This window comes from Procambarus clarkii, chromosome 15 (assembly GCF_040958095.1).
Source record: "Procambarus clarkii isolate CNS0578487 chromosome 15, FALCON_Pclarkii_2.0, whole genome shotgun sequence".
NCBI classification, from domain to species: Eukaryota; Metazoa; Arthropoda; class Malacostraca; order Decapoda; family Cambaridae; genus Procambarus; species Procambarus clarkii.
In genome coordinates this window covers 3,251,557-3,275,279 of record NC_091164.1, presented here as the reverse complement: position 1 = coordinate 3,275,279, position 23,723 = coordinate 3,251,557, and the positions used below count along the sequence as shown (strand labels likewise).

The window sequence follows — 23,723 nt, the reverse complement described above, 5'->3', positions numbered from 1 at the left end:
GTAAATCCTCAAATACCCCTCTGGTCTCTGGGTAACCTGATGGTGTGCTCATGGTTTTTTTTAGACGTTCAAACTACCGAGTCCCTTTTTTTCTGTCTTTTCTCTCTTGCAAATAAAGATATTGTACATTGTTTTGTTTCACCTCTTCAGTACTTTCTGTGTAGTTTTACAGCGACAATAATATACTGTACCCCTTTCCTCAAGTTATCCTGGGCTTTTCTTACCTCCGACCAGCTCCCGTTGAATTGGAGCCTGCCTGATCCTGTTCTTTCCTTTTTCTCTTTCCCTTAGCTTCATATTCCCCACAGCTGATTATATCTTTTACAAAACAGTGTTCTTATTGACTCTGGTTTCTGGTAGTCAAGTTTATGAACTTCATGCTCTTTGCTGTAAGATGTTTTGTTTCTAAGATTATGGGAATCACTTCCTCCATTTTCAGCTTTCTTTGTTCATTATGGTCAAGAAAAAGTTATCTGCTGGTGGATGCATGGTTTGGCCAGTCCAAAGGGCATCATGCTTTCTGTCCAGTTGCCACTGTGCTGTTCTATAGGCCTACTAGACACACTTCCAGACCTTTGGAACAGGGCCCATATCCCTTGTGCTTGGTTCCAAAGGAAGACTTGATCAAAGTTGTGTGTTTGGGCTGGCTAAAGCAAACCATCCATGTGTATCCGTGTATTCAGGATATACACAGATGGTATTACTGCTTTCTTTGATAATACAGTATCAGTATGTTTATAGCTAATTTTGGGATTGAGGTTTTTAGCTGTCTGATGGTGATGGTTACTCTTTACCTGTTGGATATTTTGTATCCACACCGAGTCTGCATGGCCATTCCAGTTGTTGAGGTCTTCCTTCTGCGAGTTCTGAGTTTCAAGTCTTCTCACCCCATGGGTGAGCCCCACAATCTTTGTTCCTTAATTTGCTTAGCCAAATACTAATTCCTCCTTGAGGTGCCATTGGTAGTATAACCTGGAGCTACTGATGGCTAGCCAAGAAGAGCATTTAATCTAATAAAACTCTTTACTGTGAGGTAGCCCTTAGTAGCTTCCCATTTCCACCATTCTTTCCTGTGGTAATCGGGTTCGTCTTGGAAGGGTTGAGGGAGGTTTACCTTCCCACATATTGTAGTTGTATTTTTGGAGTATGAGCTATGGCTCTAGAGTCTAGCCTCTTTACCCTAATCAACAGATGTATAGGTTCCAGAGCCTATTAGGGCTATGTCATACCTAAATTTGAAGTTGTGTTTGGCATCTGCCTTCACCTCCTCACTTCTTAGTACATTCCATTTGTTCACTAGAAATCATTTTTTCAATCAGAATGTCTTTGTGACTTGCTTGGATACATAAGTTTCCATCTGTGTCCTCTTGTGTGCATAATACCTATGCTAAATAGTCCTTATTTGCTCCCACCCTGAGTATTTTATGAGGTGATAATGTCTCTGGGTAACTCCCTTTTTTTTTCCTTTACTCTCTTTCAAATAAAAATATTATACATGGTTTTGTTTCACCTGTTCAGTACTTTCTGTGTGGTTTTACAGGTACAATCTTGGCTCCCCCCATGCTGCCTCTGTAGGCATGCCAGTCTCTGGCCCTAGTGTTCAATAAGTCTTTGCAAGTCCAGGTAGTTTTACAGATATCGCTGATACCATAGCCAATGCACCAGGAGCTGCTGAAGCTGCCCAGAATGGGGCGCTTCATTGCATTCAACGCTTTTCTTAATACATTAGCCATGTAAATGGCACAAGGAAAAATAAGCATAACATAGATAATACAACACTCTACAAATGTGCATACAACTAATTACAAAGAAAATTACATAATAACATGTAATGAGGCATTCCTAAGATGTTAATTCATATATACAATTTAATAAAATTGCTGTATATTAGTTTACTGTAACCCAACTTTTAAAATATGTAATAACTAAGTCATTGATAGTAGGAACTGACAAACTCTTGCAGATGTATTTGGGAAAGGAAATGCTAGTTTTGGAACACTAACCCTGACATTGTGAGCATGTTGATCAGCGAGGTTAGGGTCTTGGGACACAGGTCCCCAGGACTCGGCAGTCTTCTCTGCTTCCTGAAGGCGTCCACTCACTTCCTCCACTGTTTTTTGCAGCACCCCAAGTTTCTGCAAGGGAATACACTAATTTAATTAAATACTTCCGGTTTCACATATTTCTAATTGCTTGTTTTGTAATTCTTGTGACTGTCTTAAAAATTTATACAATACTTTAAAGGAAAACAAAAAATGATAAATCTTATGGTTTATAAAGACGTTTTCACAGTGCATGGACGCATGTGTGGGTCTTGGGAACATAAAAATGAAGATCAAATAATCCCATTCAAGTTTATCAATTTTTTTTGGTAGATAACCTGTTCATTTAAAGTTATTTATTATTAACATCTTTATTGACAAAATTAATTACAATTTTGCATAATCTGAGGATTTTGATAGTCTTATTAAAGTGAGGATAATGCTAGTATTCACTGTCACGCAGGACAGAGGGTCATACATAAGACAATAGGTCTAAACTGTAGGCTGAAGCACATATATATCATGATTACAATCAATGTTTTAATGTATGGAGATGTGAAAACAACTTTCTATTGTGCACTGCCACACAAGGGCAGGGATGGGTTCATAAGTGATGCAGCTTAGAAGTAATATAAATAAAAATTGTTCTTCATTCTTTAAAATGGACAAGCAAATTTTGGGTAAATTGTTAGGATGTCGTCCAGAACACCTGAGTCAATAAAATAGTTACACAGTTGGTGGTACAAGAGGCCAGGAGGTCTAAAGTCCTTTACGGTTTCACATTCATCAATATAGTGTTCTAGTGAATGCATTAAAGGTTTATCACAGAGTTTACAATCTGAGTATTCTGGTAGCGGCTCAGCCTCACTAACCTGCCAGATGTGTCTATAGCCAAGGCGAATTCGCGCAATGACTACATCACAGTAAATATTCTTAACCTTTTACTGTTGATCTGTTCATTTTGAGCTCTTCCACCATTCGCCACATATCCCTCGTCTTTTAATTTTGTCTCTACCTTGTGTGGGAGTTTTGGTGCTCAGGTCAGTTTGCCATGGAATAGATAGGATACATACTGAAGCTGAAATACAACTTAAGCTTACGACCTGCTTATTAATTGTAAATATTGCAAACACTGCACATCGGTCATCCGCTTGCAACGTGCTGATTGGAGCCAAGTTTTAACTTTGGCTGTTGTATACCAGGCAAAGGTGTATTTCAACAAATGGTCCCAGTAGAGAATACATCATTGAAAGTTAAAACTGAAATGGATAGGCTAGCCTGTTCAATCATTCTGTAAGGTGTACTGTGGTGACGGTTACTTTAATATTACGCCACTATAGAATGGAGACGCACATCTACAGGAGGCTGGCTGTGGTCTTGTCGTTAATCATGAGGGAAGATGGCTGGGACAGTGATAATAGGCCTGGTGAAGAGGGTCAGAATATTCACTGATTTATAGCTCAAGCTGCCAAGCCGTTTTCGTCTTGTATGCACTCAAAGCAAACCTTTACCTTTAGGAAACTTTCTTACAGCTTTTTAATATCTCGATATAGCTGACCCAGTAATATTATAGTAAGCAACCTATTACCCACGGCCAGACTGCTTAGGTAAATTACAAAATTGATCGCACTTTTTGCTCAACTACTTCCAATTACATGCATAAGTGCAAGAAATCAAATAGGAATGTCAATTGGCCTGTTTAAAGTAGATGGAATTAATGATGCAGTGCAGCAGCCATGCAAGGGGGGTCTGAAGCTTGTGCCCGGGCGACCTTGGGGCGAGTCAGCTAACTCCATTTACACACGTGGCTATCGTCCCGTCACACAAGTATCATTTAACCTGTCTAACTATAAAAAAACAACAAAAAACACGGGGCAACTTGCCATGCATCTCCGCCTTCTAATCAATCACCCACAAACAACAAACAAAATCTTGCATAGTGAAATACGATCGATGTTTATAAACTATTAATGCAACATTCTAGACTTCAGTGTATGAAAATATACCAGTGGATATGTACTTTATTACTGCACCCTAAGACTTTACAAGACGGCTTTGGCTGTATATAGAGTGGAATGAAAACCGTCGAATCACCTATTTATACTGTAACACTGCGGTTATCCTGTAAGGAAAGATATTCTGATAAATTTGTTTAAACCTTCTGTCTACAGAGCAAAAGCTTCCCTGCGGTGAGAACACAGGGGACGGGAGCCCTGTAAACTCTCAGGGGTGGACCAAGAATGGTAGCGGTGAAAACTAATATATAATATTTCCTGCTCTTTCAAAACATAACAATTACAACAAATCAGAGCTACAAAAGTTCTGATTTGCAGTCCTGATTTGCCTCCACCTAATTGTGATTATGAAATGATTTGTCTTTGTTACATTGTCTTATTTTAACATTACCTCTCGACTAAAAGAATTACTACTGAAGGTCGAAAATGATTATATTTTAGGATAAATGCCGTTCTTTTTGTGTTCATTTCTGCAAGCTGTTGTGTGTGTGGGTCCGCCCAGTAATCTATAGCAACAACCACTAGCGTCTCAAACACACGCTTTCTTAAATACAAAATCAATTTTCAATTGATGTTACTGATACAGTGCTCAAAACAGTTTTTTGTCTGTATCTAAAACTAACTTAGTGACGTCACTTGCTGATCTGCGAGATACATAATTGTGTACTACTGGATATCTGTCTACGTAGATATGATACAAAGATATCTGACCTAATACTGTGCTTTAACCCAACAATAAACAGTCTTATGAACGTTCCGTCTACCACTAGTATCACAGATCGGCGATACTAGTCACTTACATGTTTAAGAATGTAAGAACATTGAACGCTGGGTGAAAGCATTCATTTATCTCGTTACACCAAAAATTACACACACCAGTTGACAATCCAGGAGTAACTAACTGTATCAGTCTGAATAACTGACCGCCCATCCTAGCGTACAGCTGACAGCTCACTTTTATAACTGAATGAACAAAGTATATTGTGAGTGTAAACTGTTATAATAATAGCACGCGATATTTTGCCCTTCTCCAAAAAGGTTTAATAGCACCTGTTTACAGCAAGCACATGGCTTACGCTTCAGAACCTCCGTCAGACAGTGACCCCGAGGCACTGGTGACGATGCAGTGCTGTTAATAACTAGAATTTGCTTTGATGTTGGACCAGCCACCACTCCCACACACACACACACACACACACACACACACACACACACACACACACACACACACACACACACACACACACACACACACACTCCAGTTTTGGCAACGCCTTGGAACACACACACACACACACTCCAGTTTTGGCAACGCCTTGGAACACACACACACACACACTCCAGTTTTGGCAACGCCTTGGAACACACACACACACACACTCCAGTTTTGGCAACGCCTTGGAACACACACACACACACACACACACACACACACACACACACACACACACACACACACACACACACACACACACACGCACGCGCGCGTGCGCAAGCTTACAAGACTTCCTGGAGTGCCTATTATTCTCTCCCTGTGTGAAGCCGTAGACACCAAAGAAATTTGTACCCTAAACTTCAAATGTGAAGCGAAGGACAGGTTGAGAAAGATGTATTTATATTATTAAAATGTAGCTGTGAACGATTAGCGTCCTGTGCTCTGTTGAATGTAACTTGCTTGACTTGAGACAAACTTATGTTTTGAAAGATAATACGACTTTAAAGCAAATAAACTTTGAAATGGGGTTAGATACATAAATGCATGTTACATACGCAGCAAACGCAATACATAAATACATTATATCGAAAATTGTTATAGTTAGTCCTGGCTATACATGGAAAAGTGGCGCACACATTGAATACTTTATATCCCGAGCCGAAGGACACTGCCTCTATAACCAACATCGCTCAAGGATAACCACTCGGCGCGCAAGTGTTCTAGTGTACAGTGACTTCAGTTCCTTTGAAATTATATAACATTTGAGTGTTTTTAGTGAAATTTTGAACCCAAAACACGTGCAGTGGGTACACCTTTCAATTGTCGGCAGACCTGGGGCTAGATTCACGAAGACATGACGCAAACACTTACGAACCTGTTCATCTTTTCTCAATCTTTGGCGGCTTTGTTTACATTTATTAAACAGTTAATGAGCTCCGAAGCACCAGGAGGCTGTTTATAACAATAACAACAGTTGATTGCCAAGTTTTCATACTTGTAAACTGTTTAATAAATGTAACCAAAGCCATCAAAGATTGAGGAAAGATGTACACGTTCGTAAGTACTTGTGTAACTGGTTCGTGAATCTGGCCTCTGGGAGTTATCTCGCCCTCTCTTTTACCGCCCTGCCTGTTTTCAAGTATGTTTATTGAGACAAGAAAAAAATACATCTCAAAGGGATAGAGTAGCTTAGGCTATTTCTACCCCCCAAACTGCCTGTCTGTCTGCTTACTACCTCTTCCCCTCCCCCTTTCCCCAACTCTCACGCGCTCAATTCCAGTATCTCGCTTTTATGTGTTTACCATGAGGTCTGCAGACTCTGTGACTAGGCTACAAATCCCCCAAGTCAGAGGAAGGTCCACCCACGCCCTCTCTCGCCTATAAGGCGTTGCCATGGAACTCCGCCAGTTCCACCACCAGCACCTACCACAGAGATGCAACATTCGTACACTCATCATGACCTCACTATGTATTTCTAAAAACAACATCCCACATGGTAAAAATACACGCGCGCGCGTACGCCAAAGCCTCGTGCGTTTAAGATAGCTGGATATCTCATCCAGGTCAGATTTACAATTGTGTGTGTGTGTGTGTGTGTGTGTGTGTGTGTGTGTGTGTGTGTGTGTGTGTGTGTGTGTGTGTGTGTGTGTGTGTGTGTGTGTGTGTGGATACAACTGTGACCTTGAACGAAAAAGTAGTGGCGAGTCATTGGAGAATGTGGTGATTACACTGTAAGTCATGTGAGTGTGTGTGAGTGTGTGTGAGTGTGAGTGTGAGTGTGAGTGTGTGTGTGTGTGTGTGTGTGTGTGTGTGTGTGTGTGTGTGTGTGTGTGTGTGTGTGTGTGTGTGTGTGTGTGTGTGAGAGTGAGTGAGTGAGTGAGTGAGTGAGTGAGTGAGTGAGTGAGTGAGTGAGTGAGTGAGTGAGTGAGTGAGTGAGTGCGACAGCTTCCCATTCGCCTAACACGCCACCATACAAGAAAACTAATCTTCCAATTGATCAGTGAAACTGTGCGCAGAGCATGACTGAGGTTTCTACTGGCGCCACCTAAACTATAATCAAATACATGGGTAAATATGTACATATATAACTCCATTATATGTTGATGTGTTTTTTTTTTACATATATAAATCAAGGGAGTCGCATCCCCATGGGAATTTGGTTATAATGTTTACAGCTGTAACATGAAATTAAATAATTGTTGAAGGAATATAATAATATCCAGGGTCACAAAAACGTCACAAAAAATACAAAAAGAGTAAACCGCCTCCAATCACAGATGGAGTCAGATAACCGCCAACAAATCAAATTCAAATATTCAAATTTGATATTTGAATTTTAGGGCTGTTTCAATTACATTAAACTTCAGTGTACCGTCCTATTCGAGCAATGGCAGTGACGGAGCCGTTTATATCCTAATTGAACCAGTAACAGACACTGAACCAGTGCCACTATTACTGGGATACCTGGAATATACCTGGTGTGTGTTTCGGGAGTTGTTCTACTCCCCGAGCCTGGCCTGAGGCCAGGCTCGACTTGTGATAACTTGGTCCAACAGGCTGTTTGTTGCTTGGAGCGGCCCGCAGGCCCACATATCCACAACAGCCTGCTTGGTCCCGCACTTTTTACAAGACCCTGGATATTATTGACCCCATACGTCCTTCAAACATTGAGTAATCTTATAACGAAAATAGGAACGGATAGAGCCATTAACTGGTTAATGGTTTCGAGGACATTGAGTACATAGGTGGGTACACACCGGATATAGTGACCACCCCTCAGCCAGCGGACACCTCGGTAAATCCTCCCTCAGTTGTGACGCCACAGGGTCAAAACCTATGGTCTAGAATATACTAGAAGCTGAAAATATTACCGGACGGGCAACACACAATATATTAACGTATTTAAAAGGGTTTTGAAACCCGATGCGCAAATTGAACTGCTATTGAAATTGTATTGTTTAATAACGTGCAGCATGCATGCTGACGTAGCAACAATGCATTACACTGAGTAAACAGGCAGCCAATACAACTGACAGTATGCTGTAATGCTTTATAATGTCCACGAGCGCTGTCTATAATACAATAAAGTGTTTTATTATAGACTAATACAAATTTATGATATGGAAGCTAAATGTACACGCAGGAATAAGGACTTCCGGCAGGAAGGAGAGCAATCAAGTTGACGCTCCTCCACTGAGACACCTGCAAGATCTCAGTCCCTGAGGGCCCAGGGGGCGGAGGGCCCAGGGGGCCGGGTAAAAGAGGATCACCTATAGGGTGGGGGGGGGGAAGGTGGTCATTGGTTGTAACAATACCTAGTCACTTATGGAAAAATAACGATGGGTTATCTTAAGATTTCGGGGCTTAGCGCCCCCGCGGCCCGGTCCTCGACCAGGCCTGCTTTTTGTTACACATCCCCCAGGAAGCAGCCCGTAGCAGCTGTCTAACTCCAAGGTACCTATTTACTGCTAGCTGAACAGGGCATCAGGGTGAAATAAACTCTGCCCATTTGTTTCCGCATCCACCGGGAATCGAACCCGGAACCTTAGGACTACGAATCCCGAGCGCTGTCCACTCAGCTGTCAGGCCCCTTGGAATTATTCCAGGCGAAGATAGGCGGGGGCATCTGTGTGGATCGTCGTACATACATAGACGTGATGGACGTTAAGATTTGTCCATCTTAATCCATACGACATGCCGGAACAACCATGGACATCTTCAAGAGAAAACTAGATCATTTTCTCCAAGGAGTGCCGGAGGGGTGGAGGGTGCAACCGACCAACCGGGCTGTGGTGGGTATGTGGGCCTGCGGGGCGTTCCAAGCAACAGCCTAGTGGACCAAACTCTCACAAGTCAAGCCTGGCCTCGGGCCGGGCTTGGGGAGTAGAAGAACTCCCAGAACCCCATCAACCAGGTATCCACAGACGTCGAATTTGGTACTATTCGCTTTATAAGAGCCTCCCCACCCCCCAAAAAACACTAAAGCTTAAAATCAAACTTAAATATTCCTAATCCTATCTGTTGTGGGGTTGGGGTTGTGGGGTGGGGGGGGGCCGCGGGTGTGATAGGGGGAGTAACTGTTTTTGCGAGCCCTAATGTGGGGAGGAATTGTAGCGGACGGGGTTGAGATGGAGGTGTGTAGGAAGCTTGGCGAGCCGGGGCGTTGGAAGGTGAGCTGCCCTCCAAGAAGAAAAATGATTTAGTAGAAGGCGTGACTGGGCATGGAGAGCGTAGGAGGAGGCGAAAGCACCCACTGAGGCAGTGGAGGTGGGCGGCGGGGTTATTAACCAGCGTCCCCCCCCCCCCTCTAACAACAAGGTTAGCAGTGCCACTCCCAGGCACGCTTCCTCCCAGACACTACCCCCCCCCCCCCAACACACACACACTCTCCCACTCATTTTTGGCCACAACAAAAGCAAGATGGTGTCCATAGAGCCTCGCCGCCCCAGTTGGCTGGGTGTGGAGTGGGATTAGTAACTGTGTGACTGGCTCCCCCCTGATGTAAACTGTCTTGTATGGAGACTTGTTGGCCCGCTTCGTCAACTATTTATGATATAACAAGACTATATATATATATATATATATATATATATATATATATATATATATATATATATATATATATATATATATATATATATATATATATATATATATATATAATGATTAATATGTGTATGTGGAATAATCAAATGCGAAATAATAGCTGGAGCGCGTTCGACCTCGTCAGGTCGAACAGCAAGTTCTGAAAAGGTTGAAAGCACTTCAGCAATTATTTCTTATTTCATGTGTAGTTATTCTGCGTTTAATAGATCAAAACAAAGCACTTTAAAGCCCCGAAGTAACTTGTACAGCCTTCAGTAAGGCAGTTAATTTGCAACACTACTCCACCCAAGGGCCTCGTAGCCTGGTGGATAGCGCGCAGGACTCGTAATTCTGTGGCGCGGGTTCGATTCCCGCACGAGGCAGAAACAAATGGGCAAAAGTTTCTTTCACCCTGAATGCCCCTGTTACCTAGCAGTAAATAGGTACCTGGGAGTTAGTCAGCTGTCACGGGCTGCTTCCTGGGGGTGGAGGCCTGGTCGAGGACCGGGCCGCGGGGACACTAAAGCCCCGAAATCATCTCAAGATAACCTCAAGATAACCACCCATGATAGTACTTTTAACATGCTACTACATCAAACGTGTACATAACAAGAAACTTTCAAATCTAAAACAAAAATCTCCCAATGTGCCAGTTATTTTTTTTAAGCGCACTGGCATGTTGTTCATGGCTTGTTCACACCCCCAGTTGGGTTCACGGCGGCTTTAAGTTCATAACACACAGAGATCTGACTAACGTGATGCATCAAATGAACAAATCCACTTTCGTCACGGCCCTTGTGGATTTGTTCAAGTTCATACATTTATTTGCATTCTGAATGTTAAGTGTTGACACACACTGAAGACACTCGTACTGTACTCTCCGTATTTGACTAAATTCTTGATAAAATTAAAACATGAGCGAATGTTCCATCTGTTGTAGTCCAAGTTGAGGCGCAACACCGCAAGTGAGCTTTGTTTTGAACTTAGGACAAGTAGTCTATATCCTTCAGTCTCGGGAGACTATGGAGTTACGCCCTAGTTGTCAATCGTGGTGCAGCGTCTGGTGTGACTGATGAGGCCAATCCCAGAGTGGCAGTCCATCCCACACCGAGCACAAACGAAGTCCGATTCTGGTCTGTCTTCCTGGCTACCGGCTTTCCTTCTCTGTCTCTTTGCCTCCGATTCCTTGGCAAGTGACTCCTCGAACTTGGAGAGACCTCTTTGAACTTAGGACAAATATTGCCTTTAAATTGAGGGAGGTCTTCGTAGTGCAATTGAACATGTTCTCGACTCTATCTGGAATTATGGGTTCGAATCCCGGGCGGGACAGAAATGGGTGGGTGCATTTCCTTTCAGCTTATGCGTCTGTTCACCTAGCAGTAAATAGGTACCCGGGAGTTAGTCAACTGTTGTGAGGTTGTATCCTAGGGAGAGTCAGTACAAGGTAGTTCACCCTTGGGGCGGGGGGGGGGGAGGGATTCTCGATACCAGCCTAACGTACACAGTCTGCCTGTCCCCGACCCAATGAATTATTCACTTATTAAATGCACCTTAGTGTCCTCACTAGATTAATGATGGATCAGCCAGGTTGTGATGGCTATGCGCCAATTATAAGGGTCACTCTAGCTACTTGAGGTGGCTCTGAGGACCATAGCTCCCCGACCAGGCCTCCTCGTCGACCTCTGAGAATGTCTCCCCTAAACAGCTAGCTTAAAAATGGTCCTCAACTAGTCGTGACCTCTCGCTTCCTTCTGTAGTCAGCAGGCACTCCAGCCCCACATACTGTACATGCCCCTGGAACATACCTGGAGAGGGTCTCCAGAGTTCTCCCCCTCTCTCCTTCTCAACACTTAGTCGAGAAGCGCGCGTTAGTACGGCAAGCTGCTGGTGGTACGGCAAGCTGCTGCTGCTGGTGGTACGGCAAGCTGCTGCTGCTGCTGCTGGTGGTACGGCAAGCTGCTGCTGCTGCTGCTGGTGGTGGTACGGCAAGCTGCTGCTGCTGCTGGTGGTGGTACGGCAAGCTGCTGCTGGTGGTACGGCAAGCTGCTGCTGCTGCTGGTGGTACGGCAAGCTGCTGCTGCTGCTGGTGGTACGGCAAGCTGCTGCTGCTGCTGGTGGTACGGCAAGCTGCTGCTGCTGCTGGTGGTGGTACGGCAAGCTGCTGCTGCTGCTGGTGGTGGTACGGCAAGCTGCTGCTGGTGGTACGGCAAGCTGCTGCTGCTGCTGGTGGTACGGCAAGCTGCTGCTGGTGGTACGGCAAGCTGCTGCTGCTGGTGGTGGTACGGCAAGCTGCTGCTGCTGCTGGTGGTACGGCAAGCTGCTGCTGCTGCTGGTGGTACGGCAAGCTGCTGCTGCTGGTGGTGGTACGGCAAGCTGCTGATGGTACGGCAAGCTGCTGATGGTACGGGAAGCTGATGGTACAGGAAGTAGATGAGTTTATCCTACCAGGAAGGGTCCGGAGCCGCCCTCCCCCTTGACACACTGCTAGTACGAGGCCACAGCCACTGACCTCCATGCCCCGTCGAGGCCAGACAAAGGGGCGTGAGGCCACGAGACCTCTCCCATCTCCAGACTGTGTGAGATCTATGTAAGGATGAGAGTAATCCTGGGAGTTGTTCTCTGTATACAGCGTATACGCTGTCAATTAGAAGCAACACCCCTAGAAAGCAAGTTGATTGACTGGTCAAACAAGGTCAAAAGTTAGCGGACATCTCCAACTTCAGTTGATACAACTACAATAAACCTAGGCCTGGAGGAGGACCGGGCCGCGGGGACACTAAGCCCCGGAAGCACCTCAAGGTAACCAATTTTATGTAACTTTCACAATGGCATGATACCACGTGCATGCCTCGACTAAATCACCAATGAGAAAGTATAAGATAGTTGGCTACTCATTTCAAGTGCAACCTATACACTTCGCAGAGCTGCGCGCGCATGCTGGCTGCGACAGAAGCCATCGCTGGTAAACAGTGTGTTCATCCACATCAAATTAAAAAAAGTATACTTCTCGTCTTCCTGCGCTTTGGACGCAAAACAGAAACTCGGGCAATCCAGACCTGAGATCTTATCGGATAACGACTTCAGCAGACATTTCACCACACGACTTAAAGATACTGACCAAGTGAGCGTTATCGTCAATATTAATGGTCTATGTAAATGAAAACAACACTTTAATGAATATAAAAGAATTATAATTTTACGTGTAGTTAGGTTAGGTGAGTTTTGTTGATATATTTTTGCGTTTGTTGTGGGTGGATGAAGCATCTATCGGAACGATTCGAACAGAGAAAGCGCGCGAAGCACTGAAAAAGTCGGACTCTCAATCGACTTGAGAATGGTCCAGGACGGACCGAAACGTCGTCGTCGTCCCTTCAACTTCTAGTGTGTGGTCTGGTCAACACTGAAAAAGTCGTTCGAATGAGATTAGCTAAGAGTGGTGTAAAGTGGTTTTTCATTCGTAAACGGGATTCAACGGTTGAATTAACGAGCGTTTTCCAATTGTTGATGATGGTTTGCGTTAAAAACATTTACACGACTCATAATTGATGTAGTTAGAACTGCAGGCTGAAGCAGTCAGTGGTTGTGATCATTGAGGGAGGTGGAGTGATCCAGCCTTTACCCTGACGTCTTGAGCGCCGAGAGCGCGAAAGTGTTAAGAAAGTTATCATTATAGACGTGGTCGCTGATGACACCCTGACAAGACCCACTTTGCCCGGGATCGTCGCATCGCTGAGACCTGCCGGGCACCAGACCTTTCTTGACAATTACCCGTGACTCAGCCATCTAAGACACTCTACACGTGCTCCCATGTCATTTCAAGGTTAAAACTATCAATCGTTGACCAGCGCCCAACCACTTTGACTGGTCGTTAGAGCGACGCCTTCCCTTCTTGCTGGGCCGACATTCGATCCTCGAGAGCTCAAGCGGCTGGCACCGTCTCCTTCCTCATATCGATTGATGAAGATTAAGCCACCCAAGAGGTGGCACGGGCATGAATAGCCCGTAAGTGGTGGCCCTTTTGAGCCATTACCAGTATCAAATGATGATACTGGAGATCTGTGGAGGCGCAACTGCACCCTGCGTGACGGGAGATGTCTCCCGGACCAAATGGTGACCAAATGGACTCCTCATATCCAAGCTTCTTGTCCTTATATACTGTGCAGGGGCTATATAGTCATACTGGCTTAGCTCTTTCTCATAATTACTGACCAGAGGTCATCGTGGCCTCTTTACGATCAACAGAGGTCAAAGTGAGGTTATCTGAACTATGATTGATTGATTGATGAAGACTAAGTCACCCAAGAGGTGGCACGGGCAGGAATAGCCCGTAAAATGATGATATAAACGATTTTCCGCTACATAGCACGAGGCTTGTTCATGAGGTATAGACATGAAGCGGTTGCTAACTGTAGATAGTAACTAAGTGATTGTAACCTATCCACCGCTGCCCACTGGATGGGGGGCGGTGTGCAGGACAAATATATCAATTGTGACACTAGCTCTCCACATATGTCAGTTGCTTAATTTAGAATCTGTACTTGTGGTCGATCTCGAACCCATTGATGATGTGACGACGTATATTGAATTTTGTAACTAGCTCAAGATTGTAGCTTGCTTAGCTAAATGAATTGTGGGGTTCAGTCCCTGAGCCCATTATGTGCCTCTGTAACCCTTTCCACTACCGCCCACAAGATGGGTATGGGGTGCATAATAAATGAACTAAACTAACATGAGGCGGATCATGCGTACTTGTGATCCTGTGGTCCTGGGTTCGATCCCAGGCGCCGGCGAGAAACAATGGGCAGAGTTTCTTTCACCCTATGCCCCTGTTACCTAGCAGTAAAATAGGTACCTGGGTGTTAGTCAGCTGTCACGGGCTGCTTCCTGGGGGTGGAGGCCTGGTCGAGGACCGGGCCGCGGGGACACTAAAGCCCCGAAATCATCTCAAGATAACCTCAAGATCACCTGAAGCAACTAGCTACGTGTAACTTAAGCTGACAAGACAACAGAATTACCATACGAGTACTGCCTCACATTTGCTGCGCGGACGCGCGCAAGAACTCTGCGCATGCCCAGGCATTGATTACAACTAATGTCATATCCGGGTACGTCAGTGTCAAGTATTTTTCCCGAGCAAGACTTATATTGGTGGCCGTGGGCATGCTGGTGTTGGCACCGCGGCCGCCATTGTAAACTTTGGTGATCTAATGTTGTCGTCGCTGCCTTCCCATTCATAGTCTAATGACAACACGTTCAGCTTCACGCTGGGGCGGATAATGTTTACACAAGTTATATTAATACAATGTTGACCAGACCACACACTAGAAGGTGAAGGGACGACGACGTTTCGGTCCGTCCTGGACCATTCTCACGTCGATGGCGAGACTTGAGAATGGTCCAGGACGGACCGAAATGTCGTCGTCCCTTCACCTTCTAGTGTGTGGTCTGGTCAACATACTTTAGCCACGTTATTGTGACTCCTCGCCTGTATATAAATACAAATTTGTCATTGTTTCCGGTTCTATTCAATGGTTCGTGTAATGGCAAACCCGAATTTGAATGTTTTAGACCGTTGTGCCTCGCCACTGTGTAAATGTTTAGTGAAATGTGAACAAATCCACAAGGGCCGTGACGAGGATTCGAACCTGCGTCCGGGAGCATCCCAGACACTGCCTTAATCGACTGAGCTACGACAGGGTTAAAAAGAGTTGAAACCAAAGTTTAGTGAAATAATGTTGTTGGTCGTTTGTGCAGTAGCCGTGACAGGAGCCTCTTGGTTACACCTGTTATATGTAGTCACCAGCTCGGATTACCCCGCGTAAACAAAATGAGAAAATTTACCGGGGCTGTGACGGGGGGCTCGAACTTTTGACCTCGGCACTGTCTGCCGCATACTCTACCACTGGACCATCGGGACCTTGTACAATATCATACAAGCTTGGATGTGGGTTGGCGTTGTAGCGTCTTTCAACGCGTGTGTGAGGACCCAAGGCGTGTGTGAGGCCAAAGCTCTATCGACCGCGCTATTGAGTGGTCTTAATAAGGAAAGTTATTATTGTCTTCTCATTGTCCTCTTTGGTCTAAATACTTCCTTGGCCACTGGAGCGCCTTCCTGCAACTCCTGCCTGCTTCTCCAACTCCTGCAACAGTTTCTTGTGGCTTTCCAACTACACAAAAATAGGCACTCTGTCCAGCCTTACGGGAGTACTGTCGCCCTGTCGTAGAATTATATTTAATCTGTGAGGCAAGCGGTACCACTGCTGCAACCGTTTAGGTGGTATGTTGGTATCATCTCTCGAGATGTGTAGCCATCGTCTTTCTTACGATCTTCTCCATCGCCTCACATGGTACGCAAGGTAAGGTCACTAGCCTGTTGTAGTTCAATACTTCTCCACTACGGGCTCACCGAAGCCCGTGCTACCTGGAACTTATTCAGAGTAGCTGAATCTATAACAAGAACATCCCTTCTTGTACACGGGGCTGCGAGCAGCTGCGTCCAACAGCCTGGTTAACCAGGCCTGGGTAGAGACCGGGCCGCGGGGACGTTGACCCCAGGACTCGACAACAGGCAGGAGTATAAGGACTGAAAGTATGCACAGTGACACCACTGTCTTATCTGAGTGGTAATCTAGCATTCCTCCAGATCTGCTTGGTTCAACATGGTCTCCCTCAGCTCAGGCACTTCTCCTTACAGCGTGGAGACAAGAAGACATCTTGGGTTACGTTAACACCTCCCTGTGTGGACGGTAGAGCGACGGTCTCGCTTCATGCAGGTCGGCGTTCAATCCCCGACCGTCCACAAGTGATTGGGCACCATTCCTTCCCTCTCCCGCCCCTTCCTTATCCCTTACAAGTGCTATATAGTCGTAATAACTTGGCGTTTTCCCCTGATAATTCCCCTTCCCTGTGTGTGAGTGAGAGAGAGAGAGAGAGAGAGAGAGAGAGAGAGAGAGAGAGAGAGAGAGAGAGAGAGAGAGAGAGAGAGAGAGAGAGAGAGAGAGAGAGAGAGAGAGAGAGAGAGAGAGAGAGAGAGAGGAGGGAGGGGGGGGGGTCATGTATGAGTGAATGGGTTTTGATGATGGGCACAAAAACTACAATTTTCAGACTACCCGTTGTTGCTTCCGGGGATCAACGTCCCCGCGGTTCGGTCTCTAACCAGGCCTGATCAACTAAGCTGTTGAACACGGCTGCTCGCAGCCTGACGTATGAATCCCAGTCTGGTCGATCAAGCAGCCTTTCAAAGGGTATATCAAGTACTCTCATAAGCACCGTGAGGGTCCGGCCGGCCATGTACAGAGGGAGAGGGCTCAAAATAATGCTCTAAAAAATACTCAATGCACTATAATGAGAAATTCTTATCCTAGAAAATAGAAATTCTTATCCTAGAAAATAGAAATTCTATCCTAGAAAAATAGAAATTCTATCCTAGAAAAATAGAAATTCTATCCTAGAAAAATAGAAATTCTATCCTAGAAAAATAGAAATTCTATCCTAGAAAAATAGAAATTCTATCCTAGAAAAATAGAAATTCTATCCTAGAAAAATAGAAATTCTATCCTAGAAAAATAGAAATTCTATCCTAGAAAAATAGAAATTCTATCCTAGAAAAATAGAAATTCTATCCTAGAAAAATAGAAATTCTATCCTAGAAAAATAGAAATTCTATCCTAGAAAAATAGAAATTCTATCCTAGAAAAATAGAAATTCTATCCTAGAAAAATAGAAATTCTATCCTAGAAAAATAGAAATTCTATCCTAGAAAAATAGAAATTCTATCCTAGAAAAATAGAAATTCTATCCTAGAAAAATAGAAATTCTATCCTAGAAAAATAGAAATTCTATCCTAGAAAAATAGAAATTCTATCCTAGAAAAATAGAAATTCTATCCTAGAAAAATAGAAATTCTATCCTAGAAAAATAGAAATTCTATCCTAGAAAAATAGAAATTCTATCCTAGAAAATAGAAATTCTATCCTAGAAAATAGAAATTCTATCCTAGAAAATAGAAATTCTATCCTAGAAAATAGAAATTCTATCCTAGAAAATAGAAATTCTATCCTAGAAAATAGAAATTCTATCCTAGAAAAATAGAAATTCTATCCTAGAAAAATAGAAATTCTATCCTAGAAATTTAGCCAATGGTGCTTTAAGCGGATCGTTTAACTACAGCAAATATTCTGCTTCTGGCCATCTTTTATGGAATATGCTCGAGTAAATAAGTTACGAGAAATAGGTCGCCTTTTTTTCAGTATTATAAATACTGAAAATTCGACTCTTGCTCCACGCCCCCGCAGCAAGACTCGGGTCATAACAGGCTGATGAGCCGGGCTTCTGTCGGGGAGAATGAGGGCACCACACACACACACACACACACACACACACACACACACACACACACACACACACACACACACACACACGCACGCACGCACGCACGCACGCACGCACGGAAAGGGGAATTATCAGGGGAAAGTGCCAAGACATTATACACACACACTATTGATTTCAGTTTAACAACAGGATTCTGCTTCTGAAAACTTTCCCTTTTAAGACTACTCATAGCCCAGTCGATAAGAGCTTCAGCCGCCCCCCATATGCCCAGGGTTCGAGACCCATACAGCGCAGGTGAATGGAAGACTAATGATCATCTGGAGCAGTTTAGCGCTGGCTCTCACCATCAAGGCGCCGCTCAACACGCTAATTCATTAATTAGTCTTTCATGTTTAGATTAAAACGAAACTTAATACAGATTTTAATTGCATACCACCATGCGCAGATCAGCGCACCAAGCCACGCATGTGCGCTTTATTATGTTAATGTGCGCATGTTTATGTATGCGCTAATATGTCAATTAGCTCGTGAAAACCAACACGTCGCTCAGACACTGCTTAAAAAAATGCAAATATTACAGTGAATTAACTTGGGCAGTGTTTGGTCTCAACAAAGTCATCTAAAGTATCGCAGTCACAAAAACACACACACACACACACACACACACACACACACACACACACACACACACACACACACACACACACACACACACACACACAAAAAAAAAAAAAAAAAAACTTTAATATGAACTTTAACAGCTTACAGCATACCGCAGTGCTGGTCTGAACTCCTTTCTGCAGTCATCTTGTGACGCGATTACCGCACGCGCGCTCCCTGAGGCCCCCCGCCCCACACACACACACACACACACACACACACACACACACACACACACACACACACACACACACACACACACACACACACACACACACACACACACACACGGGAGGCGCGTGTATCTCCTCCTCTTGGACTTGACTTTAGGCGACTAAAGTCTAAAGGACTTCTCTCTACTGTACCAGGATTCCTTATAGGAATACTTTTAAATCGGCCACAGCTGGTTTTCTGATTTGTAAAATATATATAAATAGACCTGATTTACGCTATGCTCGTATATTTCAACAGCATTGGGTACTTACGGTAATTTTTATATATATATATAAATATAATTACGGGATCACACACAGATTAAGGCAGTGTCTGGGATGCTCCCGGACGCAGGTTCGAATCCTCGTCACGGCTCTTGTGGATTTGTTTATAATTACGGGTCTTCTCAGAAGACAAAATGGAACCAACCAACCAGCCGACCCCCAACACCCCGGCAAGTAACCTCAGAAGCCCTCAAGGGCCACTGCGCCAACACCAAGAAATATCCGCATTAATAAGCTGGAGACGCGCCTCCTCCACATGCAACATTCCCGGGACCTCCACATTATCCCAAGTGCCTAGACGACTCCATAATGTAGAGAATATAATGGTAGGCGAGAGCGCGGGATGTGGCGCCCGGCCCTCTGAATAATTCACAGGGTGCGGAGGACAAGAAGCTCTAAGACGGCAGAAGAGGTAATAACTACGACAAAAGCCCTGATTGGTTGGGGTCCCTGACCCCGGTCAGGGACCCCTGACCCCGGTCAAAGACCCTTCAGGTTACCTCTTTTTGTCTTATTTATATATGTATATACAAGAGTTCTTACATTCTTGTAAAGTCACTGACACGCTTAGCGTTTCGGGCAGGTCCTTAATCCTGATTTTCCTCGGAATACGAGGTCCTGTGGTCCTGGGTTCGATCCCAGGCGCCGGCGAGAAACAATGGGCAGAGTTTCTTTCACCCTATGCCCCTGTTACCTAGCAGTAAAATAGGTACCTGGGTGTTAGTCTGCTGTCACGGGCTGCTTCCTGGGGGGTGGAGGCCTGGTCGAGGACCGGGCCGCGGGGACACTAAAAGCCCCGAAAGCATCTCTAGATAACCTCAAGATAACGACCCGCCAAATAGCTTAACAACCAGGTACCCATTCACTGCTGGGTGAACAGAGGCTACAATTAAGGATTCTGGCCCAGTCAATCCTCCCCGGCCAGGATACGAACCCAGGCTAAGGTGCTCGCGTTGGGCGAATGTCTTACCACTGCGTCACGGGGACTACGAACGCAAGTAGGATCCGAAGATCACTATCTATGGTCTGGTCTAAGACGGGTCCTCCTAACTAACAGTCTTGTCAACCAGATTGGTAAATATCATTTTACTCTAACTTATGACTAACAGCCAGGTCGATCCGAAATCTTTGGAGATACTCTACAAAGTTTTAAAAACCTGCCAAACTTCCCTAAGAAATCTGTAGATGTACACAACAAGTAACAAGTCAACTGTACGCATTTACAAGAAAAATGCGCAGGGTTATATATAATTTATATTAATAAATAATTTATCAACACTGGGAAAATGAACCAATATTGAAATTATCCAGATATGCAACATCGAATTTTGTGTACCAGTGGTGGCTACGGCATCCTACACTCCATTTTCAGACCCACTGCCTTGAACCACTTGAGCAAGTGAGTAATTATCCACCCCGTCTTCCTAAGGTTTAACGTCAAGAAACTATCGTACTCAGGTCTCCCCTTCTAAACTACCAGAGGACCCAAAACAGAAAACGGGACAGTATGTCACTTTCGCGAGCCGCTACCGCTAGTACGACAACTTTGACCTTATAACGTCGCATTTTGACGTATACGCGACCTATTAGGAGGACAGGTTGGATTATCAAAGAAGGCGCCGAGTCAGGAAGAGGCCGTAGCACTGACCCATTCAAGAGATGCTACAAACCATGCCAGGTGCTGCCGGAAACCCTCCCTAGCAACAGGGAGCGGCGGGTATACATCATGGTTTAGAAGCTTGTTATTGTGACCGTGAATAAACCGAAGGTCTTGCAACCCCGGAGGTTTAGTACACCTACGTCATACACTCTCGTAGGTTTAGTACATCTACGTCACTCTCGTAGGTTTAGTACATCTACGTCACTCTCGTAGGTTTAGTTTACGTTGAAGGGGGGTCACCAGGAGCCTTCACAATTGTCATGGGGGTGTCCGATATCACACGGAACCCACATGACAATATAAATCAATAATCTGCAACACTGAAGATTACTCCATCATTACACAAGTAATGATGGACTCATCAGTTTACCCGATTACACATATCCTTAAAAACTACTTTTTCCTCCGACTTGATTCATGAATCAATTGGTTAAGTTTAACAAGAATCTCGAAGCTTGCGCGTGAAAAGTCCTCTAAATAACAATTCCGACGCGGCGCAATTAAATCCTTGGAATTATCCCACGTCCTTAATTACTACAACATGACAAGGCTCGCTTGGACCTTGTGCGGTAGCCACTTTATGCGAGGATAAATTCACACAACGCGACATACAAAATACACTGCTAAATTCAACACAATTGGTACTCAACGGAATTTACTGACGCATAAATTCGAGAAAAATGCAATAAAATTCGGTAGACCAGTAGAGGACGCGGGCCGCCATGGAGAACATGGCGACCAGAATCACATCTGCCATATCTGCGTGGCGCGCGCGGGAACACACACCACCTACCAGCCTACCCTGCTGAACCGAATTGTCCACACACACACGAGGCTCCTGACAACGTTGTGAATAGCCTAAGCCTTATGTAGACGGTGGGAGCAGCCAGGGAGGCGCCAGGCTTGCTGACACGTGTGTGGGATTAACCACAGAAGTTTTCTAAAGGAAGTCATGAAAGGGAGGACGAGGCTACTAGACCCAAGGAAGGTGACTAACCATCGCTCCACTTCTCAATATAGGAAATGTTTATCTCTCAGAATGTTCGGCAATGTTTATTTGTTGTGATTGTGTGTATATATGTATGAACACGATGTACTGAACGGGGTGAGAATAGGTTGGGCTACCTCATCCCTTTGTGTGTATTTTACCTCAATAAACTTCAATTTCAATTCAAACTTCTCAATATCATAAGCTCTGAGCTGCGACACGCACTTTTTTTTATCTCGAATTTTGTTTTTTACCTAAATACACATTTACCAGATATATCGCAATAGTTTTTAGATTTAAAAACTAAATACAAATTGAGAACGGAGGAGGCTTAAAATATATTTTATAAGCATTACAATTAATTAAATTAGCACCAGCTGCTAAACACCGCAGCCCCATAACAGTACATTTTTTTCTTTACCCTACAGGCGACATTATCCCCCACCCCGTCCTCCTAAGGTTCCCCAACGACAAGGAACTGTCGTACTAAAGTGCCCCCCCCCTTATCCTAACCCACCAGAGGACCCAAAACAGAAAACGGTACAGTATGTCACTTTCGCGAGCCGCTACCATTTTCTAGTAAGACAATTTTTGCCCTTAGGTAGAGTATACGTCAAAATTCGACGTTCTATTAGGAATGTACCCAGCCTGTGTGACAACCGCTCCCCGCCTCCACTACGCTGGATCTGCAACATTATATATATATTATATATATATATATATATATATATATATATATATATATATATATATATATATATATATATATATATATATATATATATATATAATTATATTATATAAAAAAACTAACGCATACGGATTTACTGTCCTCTGCCTTCCAATAACAGTTATTTAACGAAAGTCTTGCATAAAATGGGTCGAGTAATTTTTATGATAAAATGTTATTTAATAAATGAAAATCAACTCTTGAGTAATATTGTAATCCGCGTTACCAACGCCAAGGAACAACAGCCTCACTTTTTAAGGTACAAATTGTGTTCGCTTCTAAGTGTTTTATCTGGTAATAACTGCGCCCCCAGGCACTAAGTGATAAATACTGCGGTCTTGTTGACCAGACCACACACTAGAAGTTGAAGGGACGACGACGTTTCGGTCCGTCTCCTATCACCGCAGACCGTTTCTGCGGTCTTCTATCACAGCAAGTACTGTGTAGGAAGTATACATATCTGCCTCTCACCTACAACATCAATGGACCGGCCTTTGGCGTGTGTAGCTCTTGAGGGAGTGAGTGACCGGCCTTTGGTGTGTGTAGCTCTTGAGGGAGTGAGAGTGACCGGCCTTTGGTGTGTGTAGCTCTTGAGGGAGTGAGAGTGACCGGCCTTTGGTGTGTGTAGCTCTTGAGGGAGTGCGAGTGACCGGCCTCTAGCGTGTGTAGCTCTTGAGGGAGTGAGAGTGACCGACCTCTGGCGTGTGTAGCTCTTGGGGGAGTGAGAGTGACCGGCCTCTGGCGTGTAGAGCTCTCGAGGGAGTGAGAGTGACCGACCTCTGGCGTGTAACTCTTCAAGGAGAATGAAGGGGTCACAGGCTTGGAATACTTCCCACACCCAACTCCACGCCACGCTTCACCGCACGCAAAAAAAAAAAAAAAAAAAAAAAAAACTTGGCTAGGCCATGTCCGCCAGTCACCTCTCACTTTTGATTCGCCAATCTCAGCTGCATAAATCTGGTAATATCAAAGGTGTCACAGATCAGTGAGAGAATAAACT

General features: G+C 44.4%; 1 protein-coding gene across 6 annotated transcripts in view; it reads right to left on the bottom strand.

The window, feature by feature from the left end:
* LOC123759043 (uncharacterized) overlaps positions 1 to 23,723 on the bottom strand; it is a 136,799-nt gene that overhangs the window by 18,789 nt on the left and 94,287 nt on the right. For all 6 annotated transcript variants that reach the window (XM_069324882.1, XM_069324883.1, XM_045743793.2 and 3 more), the window contains exon 3: positions 2,004 to 2,135. In XM_069324882.1, the coding sequence (XP_069180983.1) occupies positions 2,004 to 2,135 (132 nt within the window). The remainder of the gene's footprint in view (positions 1 to 2,003; positions 2,136 to 23,723) is intronic.